General features: G+C 41.3%; 1 protein-coding gene across 2 annotated transcripts in view; it reads left to right on the forward strand.

Moving 5' to 3' along the window:
• The window catches only part of TOM1L1 (target of myb1 like 1 membrane trafficking protein), a 665,925-nt gene that overhangs the window by 450,943 nt on the left and 201,590 nt on the right, over positions 1 to 13,392 (forward strand). For both annotated transcript variants that reach the window (XM_085617158.1, XM_085617157.1), the window contains exon 10: positions 9,804 to 9,981. In XM_085617158.1, the coding sequence (XP_085473284.1) occupies positions 9,804 to 9,981 (178 nt within the window). The remainder of the gene's footprint in view (positions 1 to 9,803; positions 9,982 to 13,392) is intronic.

Genomic DNA, 13,392 nt, shown 5'->3' on the forward strand with positions numbered 1-13,392 from the left:
AAAGTCCATCGGGTGGCTCGCCCAGTTGGCAGAGGTGGTGGTTTGGCGATTTTGTACAGGGAATGCTGGACCCTGCATAGCGAGACATCCACTCTCTGGGGGGACTGTGAGGTTCTGGATTTTAGCCTACAACTTTCCGCTCACTTTACTCTGGGCGGGTCTCTGATTTATCGGCCACCTGGATCAGCCAGTGCCTTTTTGGAAACTTGCGGGGATGCACTGGTAGAGCGTGCATTGCGCTTAACGCAAGAAGAGTCAGCACCATTGTTGGTCCAGCTTACTCCTATCAAGTGGTGCCGTACTTAAAACTCCCAATCCCTGGGGAGTTAAAGATGAAACACCTAAGGCTACGGTTCAGCCTGTTTGACACAAGTGAAATCCATCACAACTGGAAATACAAAAGGAGGAGATACAGCCTGCCACTTTCACAATTATAAATGTGAATCTCTGGCACATCAATGTGCTTCTTGGGGATGTCAATATCCATCTTGACCACTCGGAGATGACCAACTCTGCAGCTTTTCTGGACTCCCTTCACTTGACCCAATGGGTCAGATATCCTACCCATCAAGGAGGGCACACTTTGGACACCATCTGCTCTAATTTTCCTATATCAGTGGCGAGGCCTTTGCCGGTCTCCTGGTCAGACCATTTCCCCATATTTTTCTCATGGGATATTAAGCGTCCTTCACGACTGGTCAACTGCCATCGACCACCCCTCCTTTAGGAAAATGGACCCCAGGCAACTTAGCAGTTCTCTGGCAGCCTCCCGGCCTTCCCTCCTTGGGGACCTGGAGGAAAATGTGTCTAGGTTTGCAGACTGGATCTCCGACTCGATTGGTACTCTATCTGCACCATGTCAACCAAAGCTGAGGAGAGAGTCCCCCTCCAAGCCTTGGTTTACCCATGAGCTGAAGACTCTTAAACATGTGTGTAAAATATTGGAGAGAGCATGGTGCTCCTGCGGCAATTATTCCACTGCCAAACATGTGCTTAGAGCTAAACAAAAACTTTACTATGCGGCTATTGGAGTGGCTAAAGGCCAGCATTACTCCACTCGCATTGATCGGGCCAATAAAAATTCGAAAGAAATCTTTGCCACTGTGCAGAGTTTCTTGGCCCCTAGCGCCCAGGTGGCGTTAGTTCCAGTTTCAGAGTCCTGGTGTAATACCGTGGCGAAATTATTTAGGGACAAAATAATGAGCATCCAAGAGAAGTTTCTGACTATTCCCAGGAAGCCTATAGACGCCCTGTCAGGGAATCCGGTGTCAGAATCCGCCTCCACTTTTTCTATGTTCAGACCGATCGATCAGCCCAGCTCTCTCAGAATCCTTAAGGCACTAAAATCGGGATCACCTAATAACCCGTGTGCGGCCAGGCTTCTGTCCGAAGTGGCGGATACTATTAATCCAGAGGTGAATCTTATGGTCAAGAAATCACTGAGCGAGGCGCACGTTCCAATGTCATGGAAACAGGCGCTGATTCTTCCCCTCCTCAAAAAGCCGACACTTGACCCTCTGTTACCTGAGAACTACCGCCCTATCTCGCTTCTGCCAAGTTTGGCTAAGGTCGGCGAGAAGGTGGTCACGTCTCAACTTACCAACTATGTAGAGGTGTCAGGCCTGTTCAATCCGGCACAATCCGGTTTCCGTGCCTCGTCTAGTACGGAGTCAGCACTGTTAGAGGTGACAGAGGCAATCCGGGAGTGTCTGGATGCCGGCGGGAGAGCAGCTTTGGTTATGCTAGATCTCTCGGCAGCATTTAACACTGTGCCCCACTCCCTGCTCCTTGATCGATTGTCTGTAATAGGCATTTCTAGACCAGCTCTGCAGTGGATCAGGTCCTTCTTGGAAGGCCGGTCGCAGCAGTTCTGGCTCCCTCCATGTGCCTCCGTGCCTATGCAGGTGACTACCGGTGTGCCGCAGGGGTCATCACTTAGCCCCCTCCTCTTTAACATCTATGTGACTCCGCTGGTTTATCTCGCGGAGTCATTAGGGACCAAAGTGATGGCTTACGCTGATGATACTCAGCTTTTGTTTTCTTGAAGTAAGGAGGATGACTCGGTTGTGGCTGCGCAACATTGTCTGTCTTCTGTGTTTCACTGGCTTGCGAATGCACAGTTGAAGTGCAATGAAGGAAAATCGGAGGTGCTCCTGTATGGTTCTTTCTCGGCGGATTTTAGAGAAAGGCTATGGCCTCCTGGTTTTCCGCGGCCAACTGTGGGAAAAGGTGCTGTAAAAAATCTAGGCGTCTGGTTCGATGAAAATGTTAACTTTTCGACATAAGTGAAGAAGTTGGCTGGGACCTGCTTTGGCACTCTAAAAACTCTGAGGAAGTTTCTCCCCCTTTTGCCTGAGAGCGCCAAAGAAACTGTGGTCCGTGCCCTGATTTTGTCCTGCTTGGACTACGCCAACACTCTTCTGGTTGGTAGTCCGGGCTTTCTTGCTAAGAAATTGCAAGTGGTCCAAAACTCGGCAGCCAGACTGCTTTTGGGTCTGTCTTCTAGGCATAGTGTTCGCACCCACCTGCGTTCCTTACATTGGCTCCCAGTTGAATCTCGTCTGAAATTCAAAATGCTGTCCATCGTACATCGAGCCCTCTATGGCTTAGGCCCTATCTATCTTCAGAAGAGATTTGCCTTTTACAAGCCAGGGAGACAGCTCCGCTTGTCTGCTCAGCTGATGATACAGACCCCCAGATTCAATCGTCAAAGGATTGGTGGGAACTCCTTTGTTTGGAAAGCTGGTCTGGCTTGGAACATGCTGCCTTTTGCCCTTTGGGGCATCCAGGATCCTCTGCTTTTTAAGAAAAAACTAAAAATGCTGCTTTTTTAGCCTCTGATTTGTGTGCATTGTTCTTCCTGGAGCAAGCGCCGGGACACTGTATAAATTAAATATAACATAACATAACATATTGAAGACGGAAGCATGAAAAATATAGATATTCAATCATCATGAGGGTTCCCACTTCTAGAGTCAAAATGAGAGACACCCATTTCCCTCTAAGTGTCGCTCAGATTTTATGGCAAGACCCAGATTCTATCATTATACATTAATCTCCTAATTGTTGCACCTCATAGTAGCTTTAAAGTACAAGCAAACACATGATGAATGAGCATATGCTTTAGATGATGGTCATTTTGGTGAGGTGTTTGGTGCGGAGGATCAAAGGAAACCATTGAAACGGTAGCATCAGAGACCCTCAGATGAATGAGATGTTTAGCCCCGGAGTGATACTCCATCTGTAAGAAATCGTGTTATTGGTTGGGGGCATGAAACCCCTACTCAAGCAGCAACCAAAATCCTTATCAGAGTGAACCACAAACTCACTAAATAAAGATTAACCCTCTGGTAGTTTGGCTCAAAATTAGTCAGGCTTCACTTAGAGATAAGTAGAAACTATGTATGCAGCACACAAACAGTAGAAAAGTGAAAACAAGGCACAAGAAAAAGTCCAAAGTAATTTACAAAAATAGAGAAACGTTTAATGAATAAAATGATAGTAGAACAACAAGAATCCAATGAGTAGAACTGGAGATCCTGAAATGCTAAAGTTTAAGTAAAAATGGCACCAAGAAGCAGAAAGCGCTAACTGTGGGTATCTGGTTTTGCTGGACAAGAACAAAGTCACAAGTCTCACTACCATGGAGTACAGGGCGGGCACAGAACCATGTTTGGCCTGCTGAGAACTATAACTTATATCCTTGTTGGAAGGTCTGCATGGTGTTGCTTTGCTTGGATTTGCATCATCCAGCTTTGGGTCTGATAAAACTGTGCAGCAAACCTTTGAAGGGTTTTGCATCACTCAATGTCAGTTCCTTTGAAGCTTGCATCTGTGCGGCAAAACTGCGGGGCTTTGCATCGCTATACGTCAGTTCAGGGGTCATGTAAGTGCAGTTGCAAGCCCAGGTATGTCTAGTGCTGCAGGTCAGCTGGGCAGTTGCAGGGAGGCCTCTGGAACTTGTTGTGTCCCAGAACAGAAGTTCAGCCAACTGACCCTTGGAGTCACTCAGGTTAGCCTGGGATGAAAGAAGCAGGTCCGCCTACCTTCTCAAAAATTAGAGCACTCTATCCTCTGGAGAACAAGGCAGGATCAAACAACAGAGCAGTCTTCTGGGGATAAGGCAGCCATTCTGTAATATCTACAGGTCTTGTAGTGTACTGAAGAGGTGGTTGTGGAGGTCCAATATTTAAAACTGGTGCCAGACGTTGAAGTGAGGGGGGCTTCCTGGCTACCCCCTCAGTTAGTTCTGGAAAGTTCTTCCCTTCTCTTGCAAAGGCTTCAAGTAGTCTAGAGTGACAAAAGACTGGTGTGTGTGCGCTGAAGGCAGCCACTTGAAATGTAGTGGGGCAGTTAACATCTCCACCTTACCCATCCTGGCATGATTGCCATCCTGCTATCAACTAGTCCCCCTTTGTCTCACTGTCAGGCAAGAATACCCAAAGGACAGCAGCTGAGCTATTCACAGCCAGGACACAGGCAGCAGGTACGAAATGGTTAGGACAAGAAAATGCCATCTTTCTAAAAGGTGTAATGAAGGGCACCTCTCTCGAGTCCCCATCTGTCGCACTGCTGAAAAAGGGATGCTTCTTCCCATTTGTTCTCATCCTCATTAGTTATCCATATTTTAGCCACTGTAGTCCAAACATATTCCAAAATCTTCTTCCTTCTTCATATCTGTTTATATAATCACTACGGAGACATGTTCAAAATCAATGAAAGAATATGTTCCCAATTGCCGTAATCTACTGATGGCACAACCGCAGAAACAAACTTTAGTGAGTCTGCACCCCATGGATTCGTAAACCACGATTTATGTAGGGGGAACAGTTAAATGAGTAATCACTTCGGAGACAGAGATCACGGACGATATGGAATGGACTATGGAGTTACGTCGTAACTCGTCTGATGTGAACTAGCATTTTATTTAAAAGAACAGTTGAACTGAGTTTGTTTCTGCGGTTGTACCATCAGTAGATTACGGCAATTGGGAGCGTATTCTTTCATTGATTTTGAACATGTCATTGTTGATTTATCTGTTTTTTGTGGCAGTACGTTTTTATTATCATTTTAATTAATGATTATTTTTTGGTAATTCTTTTTTTTTTACGTTGACTAGCGAGAGTTGGTTGGAGTGTGGAGCACCTGAATGGGGTTTTGCTGGTTGGGTGCCTGAGGAGGGAATTGTGGGATTTGGAGTTTTCACATATTATATAATTTTAAATAGAGGCATTACTATTGGATGAATAGGTCACGGGGTTAATTAGTGTTCTATTTGAATTCTTTGAGCACACGAGGGTGGGTTTATCTCAAACAACGGTTCGATCAGAAGGGAGAGAGAGGAAATAGGTACTCTTCTGAAGAGCATTTAGAAGTTAGGCTGCCAGGCATGGCTCTTTGAGGTAATTCACAAAATTGTTTCGTTTGATTGGGACTCGAGGATGATGAGTTTGAAAGGGTAGTGGGAATGTACTTTGAATGTAGGGTCACTGTTAGGGGGAGCAGGGATTGAAATAGTTGTTTGGGTGTAGTTGATGAATTTTGTTGTATAATATTAGTAGTATTATTTTACGTAACAGTGTAACTGTTTGGTTTAGTCGGAGAGCATGCAGAGGGGTGAAGTTCAAACACTTTGAGAGGATACACGAGTGGTTATCAGGGATGAGGTTGGGGTGGGGAGTAAAGGTTGATGAGTGATACTGCATTGATCATTTAGGTTTTCTTTATTGTGTTTAATAAGCTCACAATGAGCAGCCGGTTGAACTGTTGTTTTCATTATTTCAGAGACCCCTGACGAAGAGCTTAGGCTCGAAATGCATTGGGTATAATCAAATGAGTCTTTCTTGGTGTTTGATTGACCTGCACGTGCCATTTGTGAAAGCCTGGATGGGCACACAACAGGTGCTTGAAAATGTTGAATAAAGAATTAAGGTGCAATCAAACTGTCTCCGTAGTGATTATATAAACAGATATGAAGAAGGAAGAAGATTTTGGAATATGTTTGGACTACAGTGGCTAAAATATGGATAACTAATGAGGATGAGAACAAATGGGAAAAAACATCCCTTTTTCAGCAGTGCGACAGTTGGGGACTCGAGAGAGGTGCCCTTCATTACACTTTGTAAGTGGCTGTGATGCTGGACGGTTCGCAGCATCTGAACGCACGCAGCACAAAATACCGTTTTTTTTTCCGAATGTTTATGGACAAGGGGAGGAGTGCACTTTCACACTTACTCATCTTTCTAAAAGGGGCATTTTCAGAATTGAGACTTAAAATCCAACCTTACCATTAAAGAGAATTCATTTAAGTCCAACCTTGACATCCCTATCTGCCCCAATTAAAAGTTAGCACTTATAAAGTGTAATAAGGCAACCCAAAGTTATCCAAAAAGAGAGGTTTAAGGACATGAACAACCTACAAACACAGGTTTTACTTTTTAAATACAATGCACCCCACCTTATGGACTGTTTAGGGCATACCATAATAAATAAAAAGGATTATGTACAAGGCCAAATAGGCAGCTTAAAACTGCACTAGAGGCTGCAATGCCAGGCCTGAGACATGTTTAAAGTTATATTTAAGTGGGTGGCACAATGAGCAATGCAGGCCTTCTAGTAGCATTTAATTTACAGGCCCTAAATGCATGCGGTACCATATACTAGGGAACTGTACATACATTAAATATGCCAGTCATGTCTAAGCCAATTCTAACATGTTTTAGGGAGATATTACAAGCATTTTAGTACAGGTTAGCAGTGTCAAAGTGCACAGATACTAATGCCAACAAAAACAAAAGTCGGAAAACAAGAGGAGTGAAGGCAAAAAGTTAGAGGTTGTCCCTGCAGAAAGGGACACGTCCAAAACTATCCATGAAGTGACCATTGGAAAATGTAGCTCGATATGTGACATATCGGAAAAGAAACCCTCTTAAAAAGAAAACTAGAGTGATTATGAGAGCCATGTGCTATGCCTTCAATAAAGGATAACATATGCCCAATGCCTAACTTTGATCCAGAAATGTTTTTGCTCAGGTCAGGAAGGGATCGAAAGAAAGGCTAGGAGAGATCATGGAAGCAGTACAAGGACAAAATGTTGAACATTTTGGATCTTTTAAAAAAAAACTTGATTTAGCTGAGAACACTCACTGTGATTATTTCCTTCCTTAGAGGATGGAGCCATAGTGCCCTGTTTTTGGCTGATGCAAATATGACATTAATACCAGAAAGACAAAATGCTTCTTTGAGGTATATCAATCTAAACTGGGTTATATGGTTAGCAAGGAGGTTAGTACAAATGCCTATGGTCTACTCTTTAGAGAAAGAATGTTCGCATCCAGAATGTTGAATCAACTGAAGAGATATTTCAGTTGGAAGATGTAACCAGGCACATTCTTGGTGGTTGCATTGAAGCAGGTATGAACACAAAAAGAGCTTTTGAGGAGACCAGAAGGAGAAGACCATCTAATGATAGAAAGTATGCTCTTGTTTGGAAAGTGTCAGGTGAGCTAGAGAATTTGAGAAACTTTCACAGGAGGCTTCAAATCTGTGTGAGGACCCTTGGGCACCAGCTACAAAAAGGAGGGGCAAGAGTGCATAGTTGTTGTGGGTATGTTGGTGCCTGGATTTTGTGTGTGAATTCTATGAAGTCAGATGTGGTGAATCTGGCTAGATTGCTACCAGATTTATTTATCCAAGGTTTTAGTAACAGGACGATTAATTGTTACAGAGCTGAGGCCTCAGCAACACATCCTCTGAGAGATGGTAGGGCCGGGGAAGTGATTATTTGGTTTGCATGGCCATAAAATGAATTAGGATTCAGAGGGCACCTAGCACAGTTCAATGTGAAAATTAGAGGTGATTTGATTATGGCCTTGCCGTCAAACATGCACCTAGATTTGAGGGCACTGAATGGAAAGTTTGCCAATCTTTTATCATTAGTACAGAAGGGAGTCAAGTGTATAGATTTTGGAACTGTGCAACAGCTTTATTTCCTGAATATTGTTCTTTCGATATAACGAGCATAAACAAGACAATTAATGTTTCTATATTTATTCTATGTTTGAAGAATATCCTAAGTAGTGTGTGTTCGAATGTATGCAGGAATATGAGAGAAGACTGGTGGACGACAGACCCGCAGGTGAAGAGCAGTTGCTGATATCTTATGTGAAGCCGATCAAGGCTTTCCTGACAGTTACTAGAGTAAGATGGGTCAAGAAAGTGATTGAGGAGTCAGGAGTGTATATGTTGTTGTTTTTTGCTTATTCAGCGAAGGGGGCAGGCTAGTAAGATGTTTCATTCGGAAAGAAATCTGCAAGAGATTTTGAGGGCAGAAGATTCATTGAATGCAGATGTGTTTGCAAGATAATATTTAAGAACAGTAGTTCATATTTCAAAAGTAACCGTAGGAGGCTTTGAAAATGCATAATGATAGCCTTCAGGTCTTGTCATAAAATGTTGATTCTTTTAATGATGGCGAGAAAATCCGTGATTTTTGCATACATAATTAATTTTGATTTTATAGTCAGTTATAGTTAGTAATAATATGAGCGAAGGTTGGCAGAAGGAACATGGGGCCATGGTTTGGATTTGGAGTTTAGGAAGAAACGACTCCTTAATCACCTTTAAAAAGTACTTGAAAGGTGGTTGTTTTCTCTAATGATACTGTTGATGGATTACATTGATGGTGTGTTGTTTTGTGTCTCAATATGGTTAAATCTGTGTGTATTCTAAGTATATAATCACATTTTCCCAGCTCAATCCATGACAGGTTCACGTAACCAATCGTAGGTCACCCACCTACCAGATTGATTGTGAGCACATCGGCGCTACACTCTCTGGTCCTGCTCACCAATTGGCCCATTGGGACAAAGATGTTTGTAGAAAAAGATTTATTTATAAAATCATATGTCTCAGCATACTGTAAATGTTTAGAGGGTTCATATGAATCCAATTCTGTGTTATCGCTCTCCAAAAGTTTGATTGTGAGCATGTTCCTGAGTTAGGGACCAAGGATTCATAGTCAAGAATCAGTGGTCAATATAATTATTCCAAGACAACAGTGGTGCCATAAGGAATGACAGCTTTGTTGAATGGAGTTATAAGCTGCGACGGTGTCATTTGAGGACCTACTCTTGCCTGAACCAGAAGCCACTGCAGGGATTTTCCCAGATTTGAGACTTTGTCTCAACTACAGAAAGTAGTCTGTGTTATTACTTAGTCGTCACTGTTTATTGTAATGGTGTAAAACTAGTCTCTCTGACACTTTACGTGCAAGACTTGTCTACATTTCTAGCATGGGACTTGTACAAAAATGTAAAAAAGATCCTAACTGCAAGGTGGTTTAATTATTTCAGAGAATTCACCAAACAAATCACAGAGGGGCAAAATCAATTTGCATTCCAGAAGATTAGCGCATCATGTTTTGAGTCCAAGCAGCAATATGTGCTCTGTAAATACAAAATCCACTACTAAGTTCCCGAGTGCTCACTCCATACTGTCACAATCCATGTTGTCTTTGTAGTTTTAAATTAGCACTACACTACAATGTAAAAGCGGATTTTTAAGACAATGAAACACAATATCAATGAAGCAGGGTAACAGTCATTTTTGTGCATAGCAATGCAGTATACAGGGAGATGTGCAAATTGAAAAATGTTGTGGCTTCCCATCTTCTGATTCATGCTTGTGTCAACATGCTCATAGAAATAGAATTTTTTCACCACATTACTGCTTGGGCAGAGCTATTAGTATTTACAAGGCACGATTGAAATGTTATTAAGGCTCTTGTGTTTTTTATGTTTCAGATAGAAACAAACAGACCATCAGCCCCAAAGAGTTACTTGATTGATCTGAGTTCTAGATCACAAGCTCCTGATTGTCAGACTCAAGCAATCAAAGCCTCTCTTCCAGCCACTAACATGGACATTCTGTCAATGGGTTTTGCACCTTCTATGGATCCATTCCAATCTCATCATTATTGCAGTGAGTATTCCAAGCAGTATATGCTATGTTTTGTGAAATGTTGTTGATTATTTAACAAAACTAAAATAATAATAACAACTATAAAATCATAGTTTTTATACAGTGCTCACTACCACAATATTGCCACTTCATACATCTCTGGGTAAGAGGTGTTACTGTCACCAACAGTGATTGTACCAAATAAAGCATGAAGCATTTGTTAACATAGATCAGTTGTATTGCCTATGAGTTGTTAAATGTCTGCCTGTCTGTTGCTCCACATTATGGATTGAGAAATGATACTAAACGATATCCATACTTTTTTTTAAAATTGAAAACCATATAGAATACAAACAATTTGAGTCCAAATATACATCCAATAAAATCTATCAATGACATTCAAAGGAGTAATACATAGCACCAATTAATCAAGAAGCAATACATCCAGTAATAAATAAGCCGGGGGGATCTTAAAATAGCATTTTTAAGCCAAAAGATAAAAGAAACACCTAAAATCTTAAAACTTTTATCCACTACCTCAAAAAACTACCAATTAAGCAAAACTTTAAATTTAAGGTATCTAAAATATATGTAAGATCGTATCAAAAACATGTAACTTAGTCCGATAAGACTAATAAACTGACATGAATTATACTATACATATTAAAGTGCCAAGCTCTGAGATTCATAAAAGTAAGGACAGATTAGAAAAAATACTACCGGTTATATACTAATTTTCAGAAATCACAGTCAAAAGAAAATGCCCAGATCTTCTCACACTTTTTAAGCCCACCAATTCGTGAAGCATAAACTCTTTCGCTTCTTTTAACCTGACCCATTTTCCGAACCCATTCATTTTTAGATGGAATTAGATCCGTTCGCCATCTTTGAAGTAAAAGTAATCTGGCAACAGCCATTCCAATATATAATAATTTAATCAGCTTCTCTGGTAGCCGAAGATCTGGGTCATAACCCAACACTATCAACCAAGAGTTAAACACAGTTGTTATTAAACATTCTTTTGCCAAATAATCAAAAATATTGTTCCAAAATTTCTAGATCAAGAGGCACTGTAATATTATGAGTCCAGTTGGCTGAAGGGTGAATATGACAACGGAAACACTGCCCCGATTGATTGGGATAAACGTTGGCTACGAAGCAAGGGGTTCTATAAAGTAACCACTTGCTAAAATATAACATCCTTCCTCAGTTAGCCCCTCTAACTGAAATAAAATTAAATTTATTAATTGCAGACCACATAATTGCTTTAATTTCCAAGTCCTCGTATTTACCCCATTTTGTTATGGCCTTGGCCTCCAGATCTATCCCTGTAATTGAGGCTAAACGTTTTTTTCCATTCCCCCGGCTTTTTTACTACCCTTTCTTCAAGTAAGTCATAAACTAATTGTTTCTGGCCAATAACCTGAAGCAGATCAAGTTTGCTAAGGAACTTACTGAGAATGTTATATCACCCAAGGAGGAGAAAATTGCCGGGGATTAATTGAGATATTTCACTAATATTCAGCCATCTATCATTCCGAAGAAAATCCGAGAGTTTATGGAAGCCGACCTACGTCCAATTTTCTATAATTAGAAAAGAATCTCTAATTCCTGCTTAGGCGAAAAGTCCATCTATTGGGGTTGCGACATTATTAGCTGAAATAGAATACCTTCTAAAAAATGCCTGACGTTTATGAAAGAACCACTGTAAACACTTATATCTTACTAATTTAGGAGAACTAAATATTGAAAGCGGGCAGTGGATCTGATTTTCTTTACATATTCAATTCTTGAAGAAGTTAATAAAAAGACCCGGATATGGACCCTGCTTAAATCTAGACATTTATTGTGCAAAATATGCAAAGTTGTATTCCCTCAAATTGGGCAGGGCTGAGCTGCCATCTTCCAGTTTCTCATATAAAATGCTGAGGGAACTTACTTGTCCCACAAGAATGATGTAGACATTGACTCTAATTTAGTAAAAAAGAAGTTCACTGAAACACAGGGAATTGCTGAAAAAAGGGAATTAAACAGTGGAAGCACTGACATTTTGATCAAGGCGACCCTGCCGAGAATGGTTAAAGGGAGAGAGTTCCATCGTGAAAATAAGCTTTCATTAATTTTGTAGCCACCGAACGACTCGTAGAGGTAAAAAATCTGGGAGGCTTTTGCCTGCACTTCCTCCTCCGGCTTTATAATAAGCATAATTTTGTCGGCGTATAATTTAACTTTACCCATGGTTGGAAGTGGAGGGCAGATGTCCCCATTATTCCTGATAGCTATCACGAGGGGCTCAATAAAAAAGGCGAATAGCACCAGGGATAATGGACATCCTTGTCTGGTTGCCCTTTTAACTTTTACTTGGCCAACCTCAGTAGCATTAATAATACAGGGCCATATGTAGGTAATTTCTATTTACCGATTCCTAAATACCGAATTTTACCGATTCGGTATTTAAGAATCGGTAAATAGAATGCAGGTAAAAAATCGGTAAATTTTACCGATTCGGTAATATTCGTTATTACCGATTCGGTATTTACGGAATCGGTAATAAGGCATACCTTCCCATTCATTCCTATGGGCCTGGAGGCCCATAGGAATGAATGGGAAGCCATTCACTATTACCGATTCGGTAAATACCGAATCAGTAATAGGGGGAGCATATGCAAGGGTGGCAGGGTGTCACATTGACACCCTGTTGCACCCCTGAATCGTGCATGTGTGCACATGTGGCGCACATACATGCCCTAAGGGCATGTATGTCTTCCACATGGCACTTTTAAAAAAGCACAAAATTGCTTTTGAAAAGGTATTCGGTATTTACCATCAACTTGTAGTTGGTGGTAAATAACGAATCCTTGAACCAAAAATGCACTCACTTGAGTGCTCCCTTCATAGTATTTAAGGATTCGGTAATTTACTGATTCAGTATTTTACCGATTTCTTAAAATACCGAATCGGTAAATTACCGAATCCTTCAATCCAGCCTCCTATATCTCAAAGGGCTAAATACTGGTCGGTAACGGAAAATTTACCGATTTTCGGCCGTTACCGACCGGTATTAGCCCACCTACATATGGCCCATTGTCCTCTGCGTTCAAATATAATTTCTCAACTAACCCTGTAATTTAGAGGGTATGCCAAATTTCGCTAAAATACAAAATAAAGTCTCCCAAATCACCAAATCGAATGCCTTCTCGGCGTCTAAAAAAAGTACTAATGCTGGTATTTTCCAGGTCTCAAAATAGTCTAGTGCCTCCTCTAAAAAATGCGTATTAGTTCCGAGCTGCCTCCCGGCTATAAAACCATTTTGATCTGGATGGATTAAATGTGAGGCGATCTCGTTAAATCGATTGGCTAAAAGTTTAGTAACTAATTTGTAGACAGAATTTAAAAGCGTAATCAGGTGATATGAATTGAGATCTTCGCTAT

This window comes from Triturus cristatus, chromosome 7 (genome assembly GCF_964204655.1).
Source record: "Triturus cristatus chromosome 7, aTriCri1.1, whole genome shotgun sequence".
Taxonomy (NCBI): Eukaryota; Metazoa; Chordata; class Amphibia; order Caudata; family Salamandridae; genus Triturus; species Triturus cristatus.